This window comes from Natator depressus, chromosome 17, assembly GCF_965152275.1.
Source record: "Natator depressus isolate rNatDep1 chromosome 17, rNatDep2.hap1, whole genome shotgun sequence".
In the NCBI taxonomy this organism is placed as follows: domain Eukaryota; kingdom Metazoa; phylum Chordata; order Testudines; family Cheloniidae; genus Natator; species Natator depressus.
This window is the reverse complement of record NC_134250.1, coordinates 14,474,620-14,496,791: the sequence shown is the minus strand read 5'-3', so window position 1 is coordinate 14,496,791 and position 22,172 is coordinate 14,474,620. Positions and strand designations below refer to the sequence as shown.

Sequence of the window (22,172 nt, the reverse complement as noted above, 5' to 3'; positions counted from 1 at the left end):
ACTATGATATCGGGATTAACAGGGTGAGAACCACCATGATAAATATCAATAGATGTGGAGATTCTGGGAGTCCATGAGAAGAAGTGACCACAAAGTAATACACTCACAAGTTGTCAAATGTCCTTTTATTAACAATTTCATTAAGCAGATAAACGACACCACGACTACTGCAAATACTCAGATAGAGATAAACCATAAGTTGTCCAGCATCAATGATTTCATACTCCCATCCCCTGGGCAAACATCAAAAGGAGTAGGATAATGATCAGGTGGCCGTCCCTCGTGAATATCTCCTAATATGCTTCCCTGGCTAGGCAAAAGCTTTTATCCTGGTTTTCTTTTACACCCACTACGCTCATGCATGTGCATGAGAGTGACATCCCCTCTTTCTTTATTTGTGCTTCAACACCCCATGAATTTTAGGGTGACCCATCTCTCATAGGCTAGCCCCTTCATCCCCCTTGTTCTCATTAACATATACATCGATGAGTTACCCTAGCAACTTGAGGTTATTACCGAGTCACCTGAAATGTTACTGTCGGGCATTTTGTGGCATTAACTGGTACATTGTGGCAGATTTTTCTAGTTTATTGCTGCATAGTTCCAGAGCATCAGCATTCAAACCCATCTTTTACTGTAATCTCATAATCTACTGATACAGGGCTCTTATCTAGTCATGCCAACCTGCTTGAGGCCTCTGTGGCTTTCTGTGGACAAGTTACATATCTCACAGACCTAAAGCATGCAGGCCTCGTGTTAGTTTTATTTTACTTACATGCCTGATACACAGTCATCAGTGATACATACTCAGGGGTGAAAGTAACTTAAAGGATTTACCGGTACTCCGGAGTCCTTGGGGGGGCGGGGCCTCAACCTGAAGAGGCGTGGCCTCTATTGGAAGAGGCAGGGGCTTTACATCCCCGGGCCCTTTAAATCACCCCGGAGCTACCCGCTGCAGAGGCGGCTGGGAGCTCGGGCGAGATTTAAAGAGCCCGGGGCTCCAGCTGCCGCTACTGCAGTGGAGCCCCAGGCCCTTTAAATAACCATTGGCGCCCCGTGGGCTCCCGGCTGCCACTGCTACCCAGGGGCCCCAGACTCTGGCAGAGCTTTAACGGGACTGGGGCTCCGCTGCAGTAGAGGTAGCTGGGAGTCCCTGGCCCTTTAAATCACCGCCGGAGCCCCGCTACTACTGCTACCCCAGACTCTAAATTGTCCCTGGAGCCCTGCTGCCGCTTCGGCGGCTATTTAAAGGGCCCGGGTCGGTAGCTGCGGCAGGAGCCCAGGGCCCTTTAAATCACCGCCCGAGCCCCGCCGCCGCTTCCCCAGGGCTCTGGTGGCAATTTAAAGGGCCTGGGGCGTACCGGCTTACTTTCACCTCTGTTCATACTGATACTTTACCAGTGAAACTCCGATCTAATCTGTTACCCATACAGTGATTACCAAATTATATGATTATGTATATAATTAGCTACTCAGTGAACAGTAGTTTGATAAGTACTGTAGGCTCTTCCCCAGGATGGGAAGAGGGGGGGAATATATTTACTGTAGCGAATTTTGTGCTTGCAAAAGGTATCGGGGAACTGGGGAGACTCAAGTCATTTTTATTCACTGAACAGGTATAACATGGCAAACAGCCGCACAAATTTCGCCTCCACTGCTCGGCCAAACTTCCCGTTGAAGGAGCAAGCATTAGTAGTGAGAGGGTATCTCCATGTAAAAAACAAACCTTTCTTCCTCTCTCTGTTGTAGAGTATTAACCATTCACTGATTAAACTATGCATTAGTTTTTCAACCAATGCCTAGAATGGGAGTCGACACATTCTGGGAACAAAATTGACCTTCTTTTGCTGTCATCAGATCATCTAACCTGGGGGTGGATTTTTTTTTTTAAATACAATGGGTCATATATAGGATATTCAATTGGTCAGATCCTCAGCTGGTGTAATTCATCATCATTTCACCAAACCCACTCCATCTGAAGGTCTGCTCCTATATGTCTAGTGCATAATAAATGATACCCAAGACTCAGAAATAGGTGTTCACATTTGGAAGACAGGTAACCTAGGGTGGCTTGCACAGACGAGATGAAGTTGAGCAGAAATGAAACTGAGAAAAGAAGAACTTTTTTAACCCATTTTCCTGACAAATGTAATCCTCAAGGTACAGAGCTACTTCTGGCTGCACTGTGCAGTATAGCTGGAATAGCCTCCTAAACTGCTGGTGTGACGGTATGAAACCTTTTCTCTCGCCTTCCTCCATTATTTTAGCGGCCCATCCCTCCCTTAGACTCAACCTTCATGGATGGCCTCATGTTAGTTTTAAAGCCTGCCCTTTATAGCCATGCGGTAAGGCTGTTATCAGTGCAATAAGATACCATCAAAGGAGAGGAGATTGACTTCAGCAAGTAATTTGAGATTTTCCATTGACTTAGATCTTTGGCAACACCCATTTGACTTCACTGTTGTAGTCATGGTTGTGTCATGTGCCTGCACTGCAGCTTGGGGCTGACCAGAATACTTTGGACTTGCATAACATCTTCTATGCAAGCCTTGCAACATACTCAAGATGGGGACCCCAAGCCCGAGACTTGTCGAACACCTCACAGCAAGTCAGTACCAGAGCAAGCAGTAGACCCCAGTGCTCCTGATTCCAGTCCCCTAGTTTTACATACATGCATCCTGTGTCCTCTGGCAATACATTGTCTTCAACCTCACAATGCAGATAATGGAAAGAAGAAGGGAAACACTTTCAGTTCCCATTAGACACCCAAGAGATCACATGAGGACTATATTATCAGCTAGTGGGGATCCCAGCAATAATCTCATTAATATTTTTTAAATTTATTTTGCCTAAGTTGATAGCAAGCCCTGTCACGCTTTGATAACATAGCACAGTTTAAATACGCCTTTTCAAGAGACCCATGGATCGCTGTCCACTGCTGCCAGTTCAGCTAAGACATAAAAAGCATGCATGAGATGGAGATCTTGTTATCTGGGCTTGCAGTGGCCTCCAGCCTTTTTCGGATTCTTTCAGTTATGAAAAGTAAATATCGTTGTACATTTCCTTCTCAGGCTACAGCAGAAACCTTTGTTTTTTAAAAGATGGATTCCCAGATAACGGCTGTGATAGTTTCACTTCCAGGTCTGTGAGATCCCACCTTGAATTCCATTCTTACAAACAAACAAGATTTGAGAGCTTAATACTTATTTTAAAATAATACATTTTAAAAGGTGCAGGCTTTCTGACTGCATCTCATTTGCCAATGCTGATTGTCCTGAAAAGAACAATAGATGAGACTAAGATCTCTCTCTTTCTCTTTCTCGTTCTCTTTCTCTCTCTGCAGAATTTTCTCTGACATAGGCACTTTTCACCTGGGGAAAAATACACAAAGAGATTGTGTACTCCATGGAAAATATGGGTAAAATTTAAAATATCTCATTGAGATCAGCCCATAGGTCACAAAAGTAAATCTTGGACTCTCAATATGATGAATTTCTATTTTGGTAGTCTTACAAGCTAGAACAGTAGGCATGGTTCCTGCATGAAGATGTATAACAAAGGGAATGTATATATTTTAGATGGATAATCCATTTTCAAATCTCTGGTTGTAAGTAAGCTGTTGATATAGAAATGATAACTTCATGAGCTTTAAAGAGAAGCCTAAGTGATAGCCCAGTGACAGATGCAGAAAGAGGGAGATAGTATAATTAGTAACCAGTTTGCAAACTCACTTGTCAGTGGCATCATTCCATCTCCTGACAGGTATCTTTCAACTGTGCATTTTATAAATGTGTCTGCAGTCCTTGTGTAACACAGACATTAAGTCAAAGTGTTTTTACAAGGGATCATTCCTTTGCAGCCTAATGAGATCCAAGCAGATAATTTGCAGCACTTGCAAGAGTAGTGATCAAAACCAAAAAGAAAATAATACAATGAAAAGACCATGTTAATCAGGAGACTTTTCTCATAATGAGTTTTGAAATAGCATCAGAAAGTAGGAAGTGGAATTGCCCGATGTTCTTGTCAAATGCAGTGCAGTGAAACTGATTTCCGTCATCTCTTCCTGCACCCCCTTTCCCTCGAATGCTCCAAAAGAATTTAATTAACAGAAAGCTTGACCTCTGGTAAATTAAGGATAATGATTACCTGACAGCTCCTGACAGCAACTGTTGGACAGTGAGCTGATAAATCTTTGTTTGACTTCGTAAACCTGTCTTCCACCTGCCCCCCCAACACACACACACTCTCTCTCTCTCTCTCTCTCTCTTCTTCTCTAGTCTTTTTGAAATAACAGTTTACTCTCTGCTTTCTGGATAGAGCTAGCCTTAGGGCTCTAAGCAGAGAATTTGGAGACCTTCTTCTTACGTGTAGCTGGGAATATATAGGCCGCTACAGTCATTTTAATCTCATCAAAATCTTGCCAGTAGTGGAATTCATTCTGTTGAGATTTTGCTTGAAGACAACATGGCAGTGCCTTTGCTTTTCCTCAGCCTGGAACTCACTCAACTTTGATTTCCCTTTTTGAAATACTTGAGATCACCTTCCTTGCCTCGGTTGCCAGAGGAGGTAAGGGAATCCTTGGGATAAAAAATGAGCATATAGAAGCCAGCAGGCCTGGATGGTAAAAAAGGGGATTAGCCAATGAGTCTACTATATCACTGATTATTATTTCTGACAGAGTAGAAGTGTCAACATACTGCAAAACTCCCCACAAAAGCTCGATCCTGGGCACTCTGGCTTCAATGCAGCAAAGCAGTGAAGCAAATTTAAGCATGTGAACTTTAAGCACAGGAGTCATCCCATTGAAGTCCATTCTTGTATCTTTCATGGTTCATCCAGCCCTAACTTTGATGCACACCATACAAATGTGGATAGTGACAAATAGCTGAGGAGTCCTGGCATCTCTGATCTATGTGACTTGTTCTCGCTCTCTCACAGGAGTTATATGATTACTCTAGATCATGGGTAGCAACAGTAAAATCTGCTATTTTTCTCCTCCATGGTCTCAGGTAGGAGATGGTCTTTATAAGCAATGACGACTCACCAATGGCATGAAAAGCATGCTGTTTAGAACTCCAGTTTGATAACCGGATGAGAAACATCTGGCCCGGAAAAAATAAACACCCTATTCCATCTTTTACCCAACCCCCTCAACATTCTGCACACATGGCATCTCCTCTGCTTCTGCAGATCTCATCTCAGGGTCCCGGAAAAGCACATCACTTCTCTCTTGGTGCCTCAGTTTCTTGTGCTTTCTGGCTGTGTGTTTCCAAGTGCACAGGGTACCCAAAGCCAGAGAGGAGATTGTGCTGGCGACTGAGTGAAGGGAGACCAGCTTCAATGCCACGCAGGGAGATATGCTGAGGTCTGATTAAAGAGTGAAGGCACCAGGCCCCAACAAAGTCAACATCTTATCACCCGCCGCATCAGTTTCAGCTTCAGATATTAGAACATTTGCACTTCTCTTCCTCCAGCTTCTTCTACAATAATGTTCAGTCCAAACAAATTCCAGAATGAGGGTTAGTCCTTGAGTTCTCAGCTGTTAAACTCTTAGCATTTCCTCTCCTTCAGAATATTTTGTTTTGTTGGAGGTATCAAAATTGGAATAATACCAGGAAACTCTGTGTGTGTATGCTCACACGGGCGGGCGCACAAGAAGCTGATGGGCTGCATGTTGTCTTTCTTTTTTTGTCTGAGTCTGGGAGCTTAAATGCTTTGTTGCATTATGTTAATTTGGCAGTGCAATCAAATTCATGTCGTAATTAAAGCTGTCAGTTGGAAGGCAAGCCAATCGCCGAGAAAACACAGCATAACAAATGAAGTGAAATGATTCTGCGTGTAGCTATACAATGCTTCGCCAGGCATGAAATTAAATAAGTAATTTGATGTTGACATCAGAAATTGAAATGATACCCACTGTTCCTTCATTGAGTCAGACCTGCATAAACAATAGCCAGAACAAATATGTACAACACAGCCCTTCTCCCCACCCGGCTCCCCAAGTAATGCACAATATATATGCAAAATGGGTATAACTGTGCCTTCCAAGACCCGAAGGATGCAATTTTCTTCGGTACACAATAAGCTGATACTTCCAAGAGCATTACTACTACTTTGCTCCTGGCCCCCAAGTTTTTTTTCTTGAAGAAGAAGAAGAAGAAGAAGAAAAAAAAGAAAAACAATTTATTTTAAATGAGAGCCTCTGCAAGACCTGTGACTCAGATTTTGCTCATGGGCTTCTGATGCAGGCTTCTCCTGGAGGTTGTGTGACTATCAGATGGTCTGTATCAATGTTAGGTTTCAGAGTAACAGCCGTGTTAGTCTGTATTCGCAAAAAGAAAAGGAGTACTTGTGTCACCTTAGAGACTAACCAATTTATTTGAGCATGAGCTTTCGTGAGCTAGAGCTCACTTCAGTGAGCTGTAGCTCACGAAAGCTCATGCTCAAATAAATTGGTTAGTCTCTAAGGTGCCACAAGTACTCCTTTTCTTTTTGTATCAATGTTGTTTTTTGTACCGGATGAAATGTGAAACCATTTTATCTAATATAGGCGCTCTATGTGCAGGAGAAGTAATGCCATCCAGTGCAGGATCGTGACTCAGCATGGGGCATGTAAAGATGCTGCATACATTCAACGGTTTGTACCAAGGCTCGGAACAGAGTAGCACGATCATTTAGCTATTGAGAGACATCAGAAAGGTCAAAGGCTTTCTGCTTACATAGTCCTTGCTTCGGCCTGTATGCACGGTCAGTACACAACGCAGCTAAGCTAGACTGGCAGGCTTTCTTAGCTACATGGTTGTCACAATGCACAAAATCCCTGTGCAAAACGTACTATCCATATCTGGCTTGCAATGTTCAAAGGGTCATAATGCAGTCAAATCAAAACCAAATTTCCCTAGAATACTGAAAAGCATTTCTCTTCAATTAAGGCCATTTCATTGCTAAATTTCAACTTTCTACCCATAGCCTTTATAGCACTGGAGCTTTTCATGGAAAAGGTCACAAGAATTATATTGTGGTAAATATATTAGCTTACTCTTTTTGTACTTGGTCTGAGCCATTTTTGCTGAAATTTTCACCAAACCCTCCTTCCCTCCCCCCTACATTTGGGCAAAATCCAGTCTTGGAAAATTTCAGCCTGGCAGGTGCAAGTTTTATAAAGTTGCAAGTGTCAGAGAATGGAATTAGAAGGGAAATCATTGTCACCTGAACTATGGCAGCACAGTAAGAATAATGGTACACCTATAATACTTTGCAGTAAAGTCGTAAGGTTTATACAGCATAAAATAGACAATAATAAAATAAAATGCTAAAAGCCAGAGCAAATGACATCCTTTAAAAGGAAAAAATAAAGGAGGATTAGCTAATGGAGCCTGTCTGTGGAAAACAAGAAAATTTCTGATCAAGCAACATCAACTATACTCTTTCAGCAGTGGGGATGCATGAGCTGAAGGAGAGCAGTAAGGGGAGTCAACTGCAAACCTTTACAGCCACCACAGCCCAGGTTCAGTCATTTGCTCACCTGAGATGTCATAGTAGAACCCCTAGAAGGTGGATGTTGTCAGAATACAGGTGCCCTTCAGGATATGGTCAAAGGGAAAGATCTTTCAGGTAACCATGGTTCCAAGAATTAATGGCACTGAAGAGAATCACTTCAACCCTCTTTATTTGGTCCTTAATTGGTGAACTCTCAATAGTATACTGAATTATTTACAATAACCTCGCTGTGACTCTTCAGCTTGTTGACACAATCCAGCTCTATTGAATTCACTGGAAATTGGTACAGCATAGGCCTCAGCAGGCATTAATTTCTCTCTCATTGGTGTGCTGCAGTGATCAAAAGTTATACTTACTGTAAGACTGAGCCCTAGCACAGAGAGGACTTCCTGTTAGGGCTCCCTGCAGCTGCTTTTGAAATAGAGGGTTATGGTGTTGCAAACACTACATGTTTTCTCTGAGCTTGTTAAGTCTTGTCCATGCTATTTCCGGCGTTCCTTATGGCGTATTATTGCAAGTGAGACTATCAGGGAACAGAAGGATTGACCAAGCTGTGCAAGTTAGAGAGAGCCTTGATGACCCAAGGTGGTCTTTTCCATTTCCCTGACCATAGAGAATGGTTCTCTACATCATATTTTCTTGTGTGTTGTCCAGTCTGGTTTGAAACTTTTCAGGCAGTGGGACCATCAGCAATTGGACAACGTGTGCTATAATGTAATAGATCGGGATGGCCAAACTGTGGCTCATGAGAAACATGCTGTTCTTTTACAGTTCAAGTAGATGCTTGCGGTGCCTCCTCCCCCTATTCTCTATCTACCAGACAGGCAGGGGGAATTTGGGACCTCTGCCTTGCAGTGGGGTGGTGGGATAGTGGGTTCTTCTCATGGCTACAGCCTTGCAGGGTACACCTGTCAGGAATCTGCTGAGCCCTGGCTCTCCAAATTCTGAAGACTGTCATATGCGGCTCAGAGGCTGAGTAAGTTTGGCTGCCCCTGTAATAGACAGTGGCCTGGATTGTGACTGAAGTGCTTAGGTTTCCCTAATTCCTGTGAATATAGAGATTACAGTCATGCCCCCACCTTAAACCGGAATTTTATGACACTATTTTATACAAATTTTAAACCTGATTCCTTTGTTGGTGGTTGTTGTTTTAGAGGTTTGAGTTTTAAAGTCTCTTTTATACTTTGGTTTGTTTATTTTTCTTCTAAAATCCTTGGGTTGTCAAAAATATGGAAGCCTAAATTGGAAATTCTCGTGACTATATGTCTGGGAAATGGGACATTGACTGTAGCTGCTTCTCTGTGCTCACGTGTTCTTTACATTTCAGTCTTCTAATTATGTTTACAAAATGTCTCATTTTAAAAAAGCAGTGTGTGCACTAACCAGGGCCTTCCGTGAATAAATTGGCAAACAGGTCATACACTGAAAAAGTCATCCAAATCCACCGGGCTTTTTATTTTGAAGTCAGTCTATGGTATCTTTTTTCCTCCTCCCACCTGCCCCTTTGTGGCCACAAAGCTGGGTAGCTGGAGTCCAGGGTATTGAATGTCAGGGAGGCTGGTTGATGAGTGTCTGTTTAGTCTCATTGCAGGGCGAAATGCCATCATTAATTCATTACGCAGCTGCCTGTCAAATAAATTGGCAATTATGTCCACCATGGAAGCTTGGAATTCAGTAAATAGCACGTTACCATCTCAGAGTCGTTGAGAGATGTAAAGGGAAAAATTAAGCATCACTGTGTTTGTTTCAGTAGCAGATGACAAGGGGCAGCCATTGGTGCTGTGATGTAGTGATGAAAAGCTTGGAAAGGGCTGGTAATGAGCTATGTGGATTGGAACGTGTTAAAAACCATCACTGACTTTCCATTTTGTCTTTGTGTTTTATTGCAGAGCTCAGCTCCTTCCAGCTTGGGAACAGGCTACTTTGTAAGTGTATTTCAACTTCCACACATGTGCCTCTGAACAGCTTAACATTACTCCTGAAAAGAGAGTTCTTTATTATGTTGAAACAAGCATAAATAACCAACCTTAGTCTGCCTCATAGATTTACTGATCATCTTCTTTTCCTGTTGTAGGTAATCAATTATAGCTAAAATTCCAGACCCGTTGGACAATAGTTTTATGAATTGACCTTGTCAGGTTAATTAGTATATAAATTACCACTATATTTAATTTGTCTGATAGTAACAAGCAGTATGAAACACAATCCTATGCCTCAGTTTACATAGTTCTGATATGAGATTCAAGGGTCTTGATTCTTCCTCACTCCAATTTCTTTTATAGACTCAGATTCTAAACCCAGATGGACCCATTATGATGATCTATTTCGACTTTGGTTCCCTGCATAATATAAGCAACTGAATGTCAAGCAGTGATTTCTACACAGAGACCCATAACCAGAGGTTAAACTAGAGTATACGTTTTAGCAAGACACTGGTGGCACTCCTTTGACTCCAGTAGAATTATGCTACTTTTACATTGTGAAAAGAGAATGAGGCACAAGATTGATCAATCTATCTAATCTATTATCACAAAGTGTGATTTTTTTTTATTTTGTTTACTGTTAAGACTTATTCTGTCACCATTGAATCCAGTGGACAGTTTGTCTTTCTCCGGTATTTTTATATTGAACGTGGTTACTCCTCTTTTCAGTGTAATTTACGATATATTCCCCAAGCAGGGCGTGTTTCTGCCTTTTTAATATCTGTAGAGGAAATAGATCATTACATATTTCTGAAAACAGGTGGGGGGAAATGCAATTAGACTTTTCCCACAGCATGTGCTGTGTATAGTTAATAGTGTAATCAGAAACTGCTCCCATCCTTTCATCAAACACAGGGGGAAAGAAAACTGTACAGAGTCCATGATGAAAAAACTTTAAAGTATTTCTGTCCAAATTCCCAGAGAGCAATGTTCTTTCATTAGTACATGGTGAAATTAGTTACTTTCTGTAGGGTCTGTGATCCCACATAGAAAGGTACGAGACTAAACTGGATAGCAAATGACCTCACATGTAACGGGTAAAATGCAAGCACAAAAATTGGTTAGCATTTGGAGGCTTGCCATGTCATGCTGGATTTAAGTCGGACTTCAGCGTAAAGTGAATGTTAACACTTCTGCCAGTGGTATGAAGAGAGCATTATCAGTTGAAGAAGGTTGGTGGTAGTTCCCATTACTGTAGCAAAATCGAAATCACTTTAAGATGAGAAGAAACAGCAAAAGCTGTTTCATTCCTTTAGCCTACCCCATTATGTATCATGCATATTTGGAGTGGGGGAGGAATCTCTGCAACATCTTTAGAATTATCTCGTATAAAGGCTAAAACTTGAGTCTCTTTCCATAGTCTAGCGTAAATGCCGTCCTTTGTGACTGAACACTTATTTTTTACCTGTTATGAAGAGGAGTACAGATATGCTCTGGAATGGGTTAGATGCAGTCTGAGAACAAGAGGGTTGTTAATTTTTAAAGCCTCGTCTCCTTATTGTGGGAGCTGAATATGCATGGATGTGAGAGCACACGTTCAGCTTAATATTTAGGAAGCAGAGCGAACAGAAGAAAAGCCATCTGCTATCCTTTTACACCATGCTGTATGTGGGTTGGTCCACTATAGTGAAAATCTGGAGGGTGTCAGCATCCCCTGTGCTTCATCCAAAAGCTTTAAAGTTTCCAATTCTCCAAAGTTAAGAGTGACACACACACACACACACACACACACACACACACACACACACACACACACACACACACACACACACACACACACGGTTTTGAGTTCTTCTAGTGCCAACACATCCACATTTTTAATGCTGCTGTTTGAGATGGGCTTGGGGTGGGGGCAGAACCGCTTAAGTTTCAGTAGTGTGTTGTGCTTAACTGTGTGTAGTCTCAGTGATATTTTGCTTTTTCTTCCTATACCACCAATAGTTAGTGCTGTAGTGTAGCTATCCTGGTAAAGTAATTTTTACACTTAAACAATTTTGGATGAAACTTGAAGGTTCACCCCCCCCCCTTTATTTTGGAAAGAGTTGTTTTTAGGATTATTTTGCTAATTTTTTTTAAAAGCCCATAACATTATTAACTTACATGTGGCAAATATAACCCAGATGTGCTCAGCAGTACCAGACAATGAGAAAAATGCTCCGAAATGACCAACGTGGCATGTGTTTCTGATAAATGCAATGATTGTATTATCAAAATGCAAAAGAATATGAACTTGAATTGATGTTTTTACAAAGCCTTTAACCAGCAAGAGCCTGGCTATCTTATTGCTTTAGCTTGAATCCAGACTGTCAGAACCATGTCTCTTAGAGTAGAGTCTCAATTAAAACAACATGGGCTTTGAGATCAGTCAATAATAAAGGCCCTTTACCTTCAGAAGCATTGTGGTTTGGTATATGTTGTACTACAATGTTACAGAAAGCCCCATGCCACACCAGAAGAAACATCTATCCGGTAAGTGAAAATGAGCTGATAGTTTTAGCTTCATCATCCACCCAGTTCTGACACCTAACTTGGAAAGCCAGATGGAAGCAGATCTCCTGCAGAACTGAGTGAGCTTTGAGGTAGGGATAAAGCAGCAAAGATTTGCTGGTAAATTAAGAAGTAACAAAATCTTTCTTTCTTTCTAGCTCAGTATTTTAATCATCCGGCCCTGTTGCTGCCTCTGCCTCCCCCTTCCTCTTCGCTAACAGTTGACTGTGGTACCCCTTCAACCCACAAGCATCCTTCTGTTTTCATTGCTGAGGAAAGTCACCCTCCAAGTGTACCAGGCACTCGATCCACACCCTTTTTAGGAAAGCAAGCTGAGGTGTTGATTGCTGCATCTGTTGTGAAATCAACAGGCAACTCAGATGACATAACAGGCATGCCCACGCTTATGAAACGTTGCTATCTTTTCTGTCCTCCTTGAGTTCCCTTTTTGAAAGTCTGGGTGCTCCATAACTTGTACCTCCTTGTTGGTCACTCCTTGGCTTTGAGTAGCAAGGCTCTTTCATCTCTCTTTAGTTCTGTTGCTTTTTAAAGTGATTAAAATGCATCAGGTTTAAATGGAAGTTCATAGACGAGAACATATGCAAATATAGTTTTTGGATCGAACCTATTGGAGTGGATGCTTAAACTAGACAAAATAGGAAAGGAAAACCCCAGAGCAGTTTCACCTTTTGGGAGCTTTGGTGAATGCTTACCCTTAATATATGTGCTCATTCATCAGATGCACACTCACACAGGAGCTACTATTCTCCCTATAATTAGAGTTGTAGACTATCTGGAATCTATATCCTAATACTGTTGACATGTAAATTGAATTATGCTGTGTAGTTGTAACCATGTCGGTCCCAGGATATTAGAGAGGCAGAGTGGGTTAGATAATATCTTTTATTGGACCAACTTCTGCTGGTGAGAGAGACAAGATTTTGAGCTGCCCAGAGCTCTTCTTCAGATCAGAAGAACTCCGGGTAGCTTGAAAGCTTGTCTCTCTCACCAACAGAAGTTGGTCCATAAAAGGTATTACCTCATGTCTCATGTAAATTGAATGTATATTGGACTAGTCTGCCTTTTCATTACCAGCAAGAAGAGCAATCTTCTTTTCCATTCTGAATGTCTTCAGCTGAATGTGTCCTCTAGTGAACAGCCAAAATTCTACCTGCATTATTGTCTATGTAGTCCCTATGCAATACGGTAGCAATGAGGCAAATCCATTCTTCACTGAGGTCACTGGGAGTTTTGCCTGAATAAATAGCGTGTTTATGACTATGTATTTGGCCTAGTGTTTCTTAGCACTTCCGTGGTACAAAATGCTAACATGGTTCGTCTACACATCAAGATCAAGCATGTCTTGTAAAGCACCAGTGGGGGCATATGTTCTGATCTGGTGGTTCCTATATCTCTCGTGCTTGTCTGCAACATGCAGAACAGCAAAAATGGCTGTTTGGTCCCTTTGTTACCCATAGAACCTTGCTGGTAGCACTGCTTGTTTAAGGTAATACTCTGAAGCTGATACCATGCCCCAGCAAAACAAAGCTGCTTTTCTAAAATAAGACAGGGCCATCCTAATTTGCAGTTTCTTCTCAAAACCTTTTTAGATTTCAAAACCAGTTAGAGTATGTAAGATTTTTTTAGTGTCCCTGATTTCTATATCAGAGGTTGAGACGTGCATAATTGGGATTTGAATAACAGTTTTGCTTTTTTCTCTCCTTTGAGTACAAGAAAGGATTTTGGCAGCTTGACTTCTTCCATTTTAGCATCATAAATCTCATGAAACCAAACCCACATTAGAGAATTGGAGCAGGTTTTGCTGTTTGTAAGAAAATAAAACAGACATCAGAATCTAAATTATTGAATAGTTTTTTTTTCTAAAGAGCAAAACATATCCCAAGATTGTTAGAAATTACCTGATTCATCAGCTTGTGTTAATTCCTGATGAGCATAGTTAGTCCTTTCTCTTACTGAAGTGGTTTGTAGCATATTTGTGATTTCATACTCAGGGTTTGTCTTATTTTTATTTATTTATGTATGCTTTGGTTTATTTTCTACTAGGATTTCAGTTTTTCTCCATACACACAATGGTTGGTGGGGTTTGAGATTGGATACTGACTGGTAGCCAAAGTAACATTTTTGGGTGCAGGACATGGAGACGAAGGGAACTATCATGTAAAACAACTGGGGCATTTTAAAATAAAAAGGAAAAAATAAAAGAAAAAGCAGCTGGTTGGCTTTGACCTTTGTTATCTACTCAAGAAAAATGTGTGTTTCACCCCCACATTTAAAGAAAAAAAAATCTCTGATTTGCCCCGAGGCTGGTAACGCGGTTCAGCAGATGTTTGCATAATTATGACATGCCACTGGGACACCATGTTGTACAATGTTTCATTTCCTCGCACAGTGCTCCAGAAATCCATCCCATGAAGAGCACGTGAACAGCCAACCATGTAGGGTAGTGACCACAGAAGAATCCATGCAACTAGCTAAAAGGAATTAATCTCATCTACCTTTCCATGCATTGCAGGAATACATGCCAAGTCATAGGCTAGAGGAGAAATGTGGACTAGGGTTGCCAATTTTGGTTGGACATATTCCTGGAGGTTTCATCACATGACAGTCTTTAATTCCTGGAGACTCCAGGACAATCCTGAAGGGCTCCAACCCTAATGTGGACTTGGGTACACCAAAGTCTACTCCAAGTTTGTACACTCCTATTTTAGACACTGAGCGTGTAACCAATATTTTTTCCTCCATTCACTGTGTATTTGTATTTGAATCTGAACGATCTTAAGTAGAGCGGTGGTCCTCAACTAGAGGTCTGTGTACCTCTGGAGGTACAGAGGTCTTGTAGGGGGTACATCAACTCATCTAGATATTTGCCTAGTTCTACAACAGGCTACATAAGTCAGTACAAACTAAAATTTCATACAGACAATGTCTTGTTTATATTGCCTTATATACTATATACTGAAATGTAAATATAATATTCTAATTGATTTATTTTATAATTATATGGTAGAAATAAGGACGTAGGCTATTTTTCAGTAATAGTGTGCTGTGACACTTCTGTATTTTTGTCTGATTTTGTAAGCAAATATTTAAGTGAGGTGAAACTTTGGGGTATGCAAGACAAATCAGACTCCTGGTGCAGTAGTCTGGAAAGGTTGAGAGCCTCTGAAGTAGAGCTTTTCTTCTATTTCATTCCTTGTGGTGGTCAGGTTTCATCAACTAACCGGAGAGTGTTAAGAACACTTCTCTAGGAGTGTAAATAAGGCACTTCATTTCAATAGGGTAGGAAATGTGTGGCGTGGATACCCAAAGCATCATTTGAAACAACCAGTGCTTGTTATGGAAGGAATGTACTCTTTTCATGCCGAGTGTCACATTTTCCCTGTAGTCAGTGATGGCAGTAAACAAAAGTTATTGGTGTTGCAGCTAGTTCGAGACACTTTAACTGTTATCTGCAGTGCTTGACTTGAGAAGCCAAATGTTTAGATGTGTTTTGCTCGTGTAAAAAGGTTTGTCCATTTGAAAATACAATGGATTTTTACAAAAGCAGCGAAGCGACTGGCTGTTTTGATGCACCACACTCAATAAACTGTCATGTCCTCTACAAACACAGTTGAAAAGACAACTCCTGTTACCCTGTGTTTGGCAATATAAATCAGTCTTAACAAATTCTAATTTACTTAGCAGGCTAATGAATGATCTCCAACTTTCTCACAATAATCAGCTTGGTGTAATTTCAAAGGATATGTACTGTACTGCATTTCAGCCCTATTTTAAATCTCCGTGTGCCCATTTGGGAAGGAATATACTATTCCTTTAAGAGACATATGAGAGCTCACAACCAAAATCTCCTGGCGGTAATCAAGGAGGCTCCCTATTCTGCCCTGGGCTGGCCTGAATAAACAGGAGGAGGAAATTGAATAGGGGAATGAACAGATTTCATTACAGGTGGGCAGCCACGTGTTGCAGTTTCTTTCTCTCTCAGGTGACTAGCTGGACCAGGGTCCAGAGACTTTGTTTTGCTGACTCAGTTTGAGAGTTTAGAAGCATGGCTCTGAGGTAGGGGCCTTATGAACTTTTGTAGAGACTTCTTCCCTAAGGCCTTCTTCAGATGACATAATCTTTTGTTAATTTGTTTTGGGTCCTTCCCCACCCGCCTGTTCTGGGACCTAGTACACTGTTCTTTACAGAAGAAAAAGCTAGCAACCTACATTGTAAATCTTCTAGTTATATTTTCAGGTGCAAGAATAATGAACAAAATTCCCAATAGAAATCTCTCTGAGGGTGATGGTTTTCTGTTAGGGTTTGTAAATAGTAATACAGCAAATTTAGAATTGAGCTCTGAAACCAGATAGTTGTGATGGTTTTTATTTATTTGAAATCTTTTAGATGTTACCTTTTATTTTCCAGAAGCCACTGAAAATGCAGTGCATTTGAAACAGGTGGTGTAAGTGATACAGCACCATTACCAAATAGATACATGACATGCAATAACATCTACCCCGGGTCACTTAATTTTAATTCTTGTAAACTTCGGTGTTGTCCCCAGCATAGCTTCATTCAAAGAATTAGAGGGAGGGGGTATATTAGAGATAATATGACCATCAAAGCAAATAGGACACCAAAGGCAAGCAAATCCGATTAATAATGATGATGATTGTAAGTGGAACACAAACTGTTATTTTTCATGAGCAAAACTCCACAGTTCTTTTGGGGTGTAAAGTGAAGTATAAAGTATCTAGTTGAAATGAGTGGAATATTTAGGTAGGCAGAATGGAATTATTCAGTTGAAATTTGACCATTTCACAGGGGCTAACCTCCTTCCCTCAGATCTATTATGAACAGAAATGATGTAGCAATCCTTCTCAAAGATGCTACCTCAAGCTTCACAGAACCCGCCATGCCGTGAATTACTGTTGTGAAAATATTACATTGTATTCAAAGAGCCACTCTATGAATATCTATCCTCACAAACCTCTCTATGAAATAGATAAGCAAATATTGTCCACATCTTAACTAAAAGGAAACTGAGACAGAATTCAAGTGACGTACCCACATAAGCAGAACGGAGGTCAGAAAATAGACGTTCCTGACTCCCAGATCAACCTTCAGCCTGTTGAATCAGTGGTTTTCCACTGGCGGACCCCTGCTTCTCACAAATGTAACCAACACATATCCCACTGATATGATGAACTACACTGGAACTCCCCCTCCCCACACCCCCCTGGGTGTTCATTTGAGTCACTTAAAGGGTGGCCCAAAAATGGGTCGTGGCTCACTGATTGGGAAGTGATGAACTAGACTACATGGCCTTCCTGAGAACAAAGCGTTCCTCCGTTTGTTGCCAGTGATGAGTAGAGGGCTGCATTAGCAATTGTCAGAACCTTAGCAGGGCATAATTGCTTTCCTGTTCTCATAATTCATTCACCTTTTCTATGAGCTTCTGAGTAAACTTCCCTGAATTGCACAGCCTCTTAATCAATCTTTATCCAAACCTGTTTTTTAAAAAGAAATCAAAATTCATTTTGTTAAATAATTAAACATGATTTTTGTCACTTTCCACTTCTAAAGATGACAAGGTTTATTCAAGAGCAGACAGGGTGAGATTTGCTGTCGTTCTAGAAGGAGTCTGTCAAACTCACTGTGTTACAATGTAGCTTATTTTTTATTATTATTTTGCATCAGCCTGGAATAAGTATATTCTTGGCTCATCAGCTCCTGTGAAGCAAAAAGAATTACTATTTTGTGTTTTCTTTCTTTTTCTCTCCCCTCCCTCCTTTTTATAACATGTGACACAAATTGCAAACGTGAAGCTGAATAATAAAGAATTGCTTCACTGATTGCTAAACATACATTATGGTGCTTTTAAACTCATTTCAGGTCATCGTGCTGCAAATTAGTTTGATTGCAAGCAGTTAAGCTGTCATATACAAAGCTTTCTTCCTCCTAGGGTCTCAGTTTCAAATCATTAAAACTGAATGCTCAGAAGCGCTCTGTGTATGTATTGTGCATTTAATGTTTTGGTGGAAAGCAGTATTGGGTCTCTTGGGACGACTCACTACTATTTCAGGGATAGGAAAGGACTGTGTAATCCCAAAGAAGAGACCACTTCAATGATAGGCATGGTTTTAATGGCTCTTTAACATCATCTTTAAAAGGTTGTCAACTGCACCACACACAAACCAGGGGTGATGTCCTGCTCTTCATACTTGGGATGTAAGATCTATGAGGATTTTTTAGCTACCCAAGTGAGTAGAGCAGCGTTAGATCACTTTATTCTTCTCAATCCTATATTAATTAGGGGAGATTCTCTGCTGTGGTGATGGAAGGGGGGGGGCATCAAAACAAACGTTTCATATTTTTCCCTAAACGAACAACCATAGAGATTTTTCAGGCTTCTGTGTCCTTTTTGCTGTAGCTTATACATGGACTGTATTTTTGAGAATAGCTGAGTGGCACACTATTCTGTGCAAAAGTTTGGTATTATTCCAAAGAGTGCATCAATAAAAAATGTCTTAGAAAGACAAAGGCAAATAATTTCCCTGAGACAGGTTTGTGAGCGTGGTTCCTTGCATCTGCACTGCTGAGGTTCAGACATTAGAACTAATAGACAATAGAACAAATAGAAAATTCATCCCTATCCAGAGAGCCACAAGAACTAGGCCTTTGCACCACTTAAATGGTACATGGTATTACACTAGCCTTCTGTATAGGGATGAATTTGACACCCACAGAACAAATCTGGTGACCCCAAGAGTCAATATTACCAACAATTCAGCCCTAGCTAGGGACTACCAGGAGAAAAAACAGCAGAAAAGCCTCTAATGAGGAATGTGGTGCTGCACAGAGTTTGTACCTGATCTGTATTTATATGAACAAAACCAAAGCCATGAGATGCAGTATGACAAATGTTTGGGACATGAACAAAACTGGTGGTTTGGTTTTGCCTTTTTCTAGATAAATATATTTTGTTTCTCTTGCTCTCATATTTTGATTGAGTATATTTATTTAGGCCACATCAGCCAGAACACTCACTTTCCTGCCAAACCTGCAAATACAGACATGTTGCTGGTGTGACTTAGTGAACAAAGCCCTGTTCTTACTAGCCTGTGCCAGGGTTACGTTAGGAGTAATTTGGTTTGGTGGAAATTAGGCACACAACTCCTGTTACTACCTGCGTGAGCAGCTTGCCTGATCTCCATGCAGCACTACGGAAGGGTCTTCGTTGAGATCTTTCTGTCTGCCTTGATTTAAAACACACCTTTGCCCGATTGGAAGCAAATAGAATTAAAGAACCTTGAAAATAGGCACAATTTGTTTAATTTATTTTTCTCAAAAATTAGTGCTGGAGCAAACATTCCTCCTTTGTTTCACGCTGAAGGATGGTAAGATTGGACCTTAAGAGGAAAAAGCATCTCCTGATTGCAAGAATTAAGCCCAAATTGCATAGAAGAGAGTTCAATCCTCTTTCTCAGCCTTTTATGTCAGAGCTCAAAATTGCTGCCTGATAAAATGTAGGACACCAGATTGAATTACTTCATTGAACCACTGCTGTCCCCTGTTAATGGTAATTGCACGGATATAGCGGTCTTCCTTGGCAACATCTCAGATATTTACCTCCCACTGTTTTTCAATTCAGACCTTTGATGAAAATATTCCCAGTACTTCTTTAAAGCAGACACCCAACTGTCTTTCTTGACAAAGGCAAGGTCTCTAAATCAGATCCTGACAATTTGTGACACAGCGGTCTATCTAAATCACCTTTTACCTATGTCACCATGTCATTTCCTGAAGTAAAAGTGTCCATCAGAGGAGGGTTTCTGAAGGCTTGGAGCTCTGAGATTCTGTGCTTTGGAAGAGGGAGAAGCGCGGGATTCGTGTGTTTGTCTCAGTGGAAGTAATTAGATGAAAGCTTGTAATGCTGCATTGCATTCTGTGATGATTCTTCATAAATATTTGGAGGTACTTTGTCCGTAAGGAAAATATTATTAGGTTATTACTATTATCAGCCCACTGAGAAGTGAAGTGTTTTCTTTAAGGCTTTTGTTTTGACAATGGCCAATGTGTAAAACACAGAAGCAGAGCAAATGTTTTCTTAACTGTACCCAAGGGTTAAGATACATTCAACTGTGGTTGGGAGCTTATTCATCTCTTGCTAACTCTTCTCCATGCACGTGCCTAACTCCTCTTCCACAGAGATGTGGCTGAACCCCTCAGTTAAGATTAACACTACTGGTTCAATAGCCTTTGAGCAGTGCAATGTGATGCCTGTAATAGTGGCCATTGGGAAGTTCTACTGTTACATGTCCCAAAAACATTGCAAAGAAATGCAGACCATTTGCTGCAGAGCTAGAAGACTTCCTCACTGCATTTATCGGGCGTCTTCTGTTTTGCTTTTGGTATTAATTAGAGATGAACAAGTCGTGGTGGGATTGGTGTGGAGTGCTATTGTGATAATTGTATTAGGGGAAAAATCATTAATTCGCCTGTATTTGCAAATAAAGGGAAAGTAATTTATTTAGAAGTTGTCATGAAATTCAGCCACTTTGTCCAGGAACAAAATTTAACCATCTGCAGTATTAAGCTCTTTAAGGCAAGGACTGTGCCTTCCTGTGTGTTTGTGCAGTGCATAGACCAATGAGCCTCTGGATGCTACTATAATATAACTGTTTCAATCCACATTATGATTTATATTATCGGTTTGTGTTAGAAGCTGCGGAGAGCTTTGCAGCCCAAGCAGACACCTTGCATATTGAAAGATCATGTACTAGCTCAATTTGCATAGTAGGTTTGCTCATCATTGCCAATGAGTCTGTGCCCATAAGGGATTGTGATGAAAGATGAGCCAAGGGAATATTTATGACTGCTGTAGCATGTGCATAAATGGGAGCCACAATGGTTGCAGAATGTAAAGTTTGTGTTCAGAATGGGGTCACGATATCACGCTCTTGCCTGGAGCCAGCTGGAAGCTTTGCAAGCGGAAGGCTGGACCGTCGAGCTCATCAGAGAGAGAGAGAGAGAGGGAGTCTGGATTGAGTTTCGAGGAACGATTTTCCAAGTGACACTTAAGGACTTCCTTGCTAAGCAATTGGAAGAGCTAGGAAGGGAAGGGAGAGGAGAGGAGAGGAATTGAAGCCGCAGACCACAACTTTTTTTTACCAAGTGCTTTCAGAAGAACCCTTTTTTAGAAGTTCCACTTCTGTCCTTTTTCTCCGTTTTGAAAAAAAAATTATAAAAATCACAGCACAGCACCATAAGAAACAGAAGGGAGAGAGAGAGACCATATTCAGTACATAGCATTTTTCTTTCTACCGTGAGGCTCCTCGAGATGGCTGAGTTCAGACACCTGGATCTGAAGCCAATGTAATAATATTAAACCAGTTGCAGCCTATTCCTTCCCCTGTCTGTGGAAACCCTCCTTTGGGCATTACAAGAATTCACACGCTTATGACGCAACAAAAATCAACAAAAATCTTCCGGCAACTGCAGCACCAGCTCCCCAACTCTGTCCAGTACACAGAATCTGAGCTTGAAAAATTGGCGAGGCAGAAGCTGGAAAAGAAATAAAAGTGCTTGTGGGACACTTTGAAAGGTGTGAAAGTGCTGCTGCAGGTCCATCTGCAGAAAAATCACTTACAGTTGGTGGCAATTTCCACCCATTCTCCCCCCAAAAGTCAACATCTGGCATGCAGGATTGTTTCCACAAGTGGCAGCTGCATCAATGGCAATTCACTTTTACAGTACAGACCGGAAGCATAAACAAGCCTGAACCCAATGCTGGCACATTAATATTCGGGCACCTTCTGAAGGAGTCTACTGCAGTGTTGTTGGGGTTGCCAGCATGAAGGAGCCAGCCGTGAAGCCTGGGGATGCTATTAAACACCACCCAGGTCTTGTTTTCTCTTTCCCTATCCCCTCTTCTCCACTGAACACAAACTGTGAAAAGTCCAAGAACCGCTGCAGTGCCAACAGGAGCTAAATTACTTGCAGCTGGTGAATGCCACCTGTGCCTGTCAAATTTCAGCCAAATCAATCTCTTTCCCCAGAGTACCTTGTAGCGGGGAATCCAAAAGCCATTCAGTGCAGGGCAATGCTTAGCTTGGAGAGAGGGGGAACGAAAGTAAGAGTTCTCACTCCAGAGTTGAGCCTGTTGTAGCACTAATATTACTCCTACACTAGCTGTCT

The 22,172-nt window shown here is 41.2% G+C and overlaps 1 protein-coding gene across 6 annotated transcripts in view; it reads left to right on the top strand.

Moving 5' to 3' along the window:
- The window catches only part of AUTS2 (activator of transcription and developmental regulator AUTS2), a 968,366-nt gene that overhangs the window by 450,348 nt on the left and 495,846 nt on the right, over positions 1 to 22,172 (top strand). For all 6 annotated transcript variants that reach the window (XM_074974906.1, XM_074974908.1, XM_074974909.1 and 3 more), the window contains one exon: positions 9,390 to 9,425. In XM_074974906.1, coding sequence (XP_074831007.1) covers positions 9,390 to 9,425 — 36 coding nt within the window. The remainder of the gene's footprint in view (positions 1 to 9,389; positions 9,426 to 22,172) is intronic.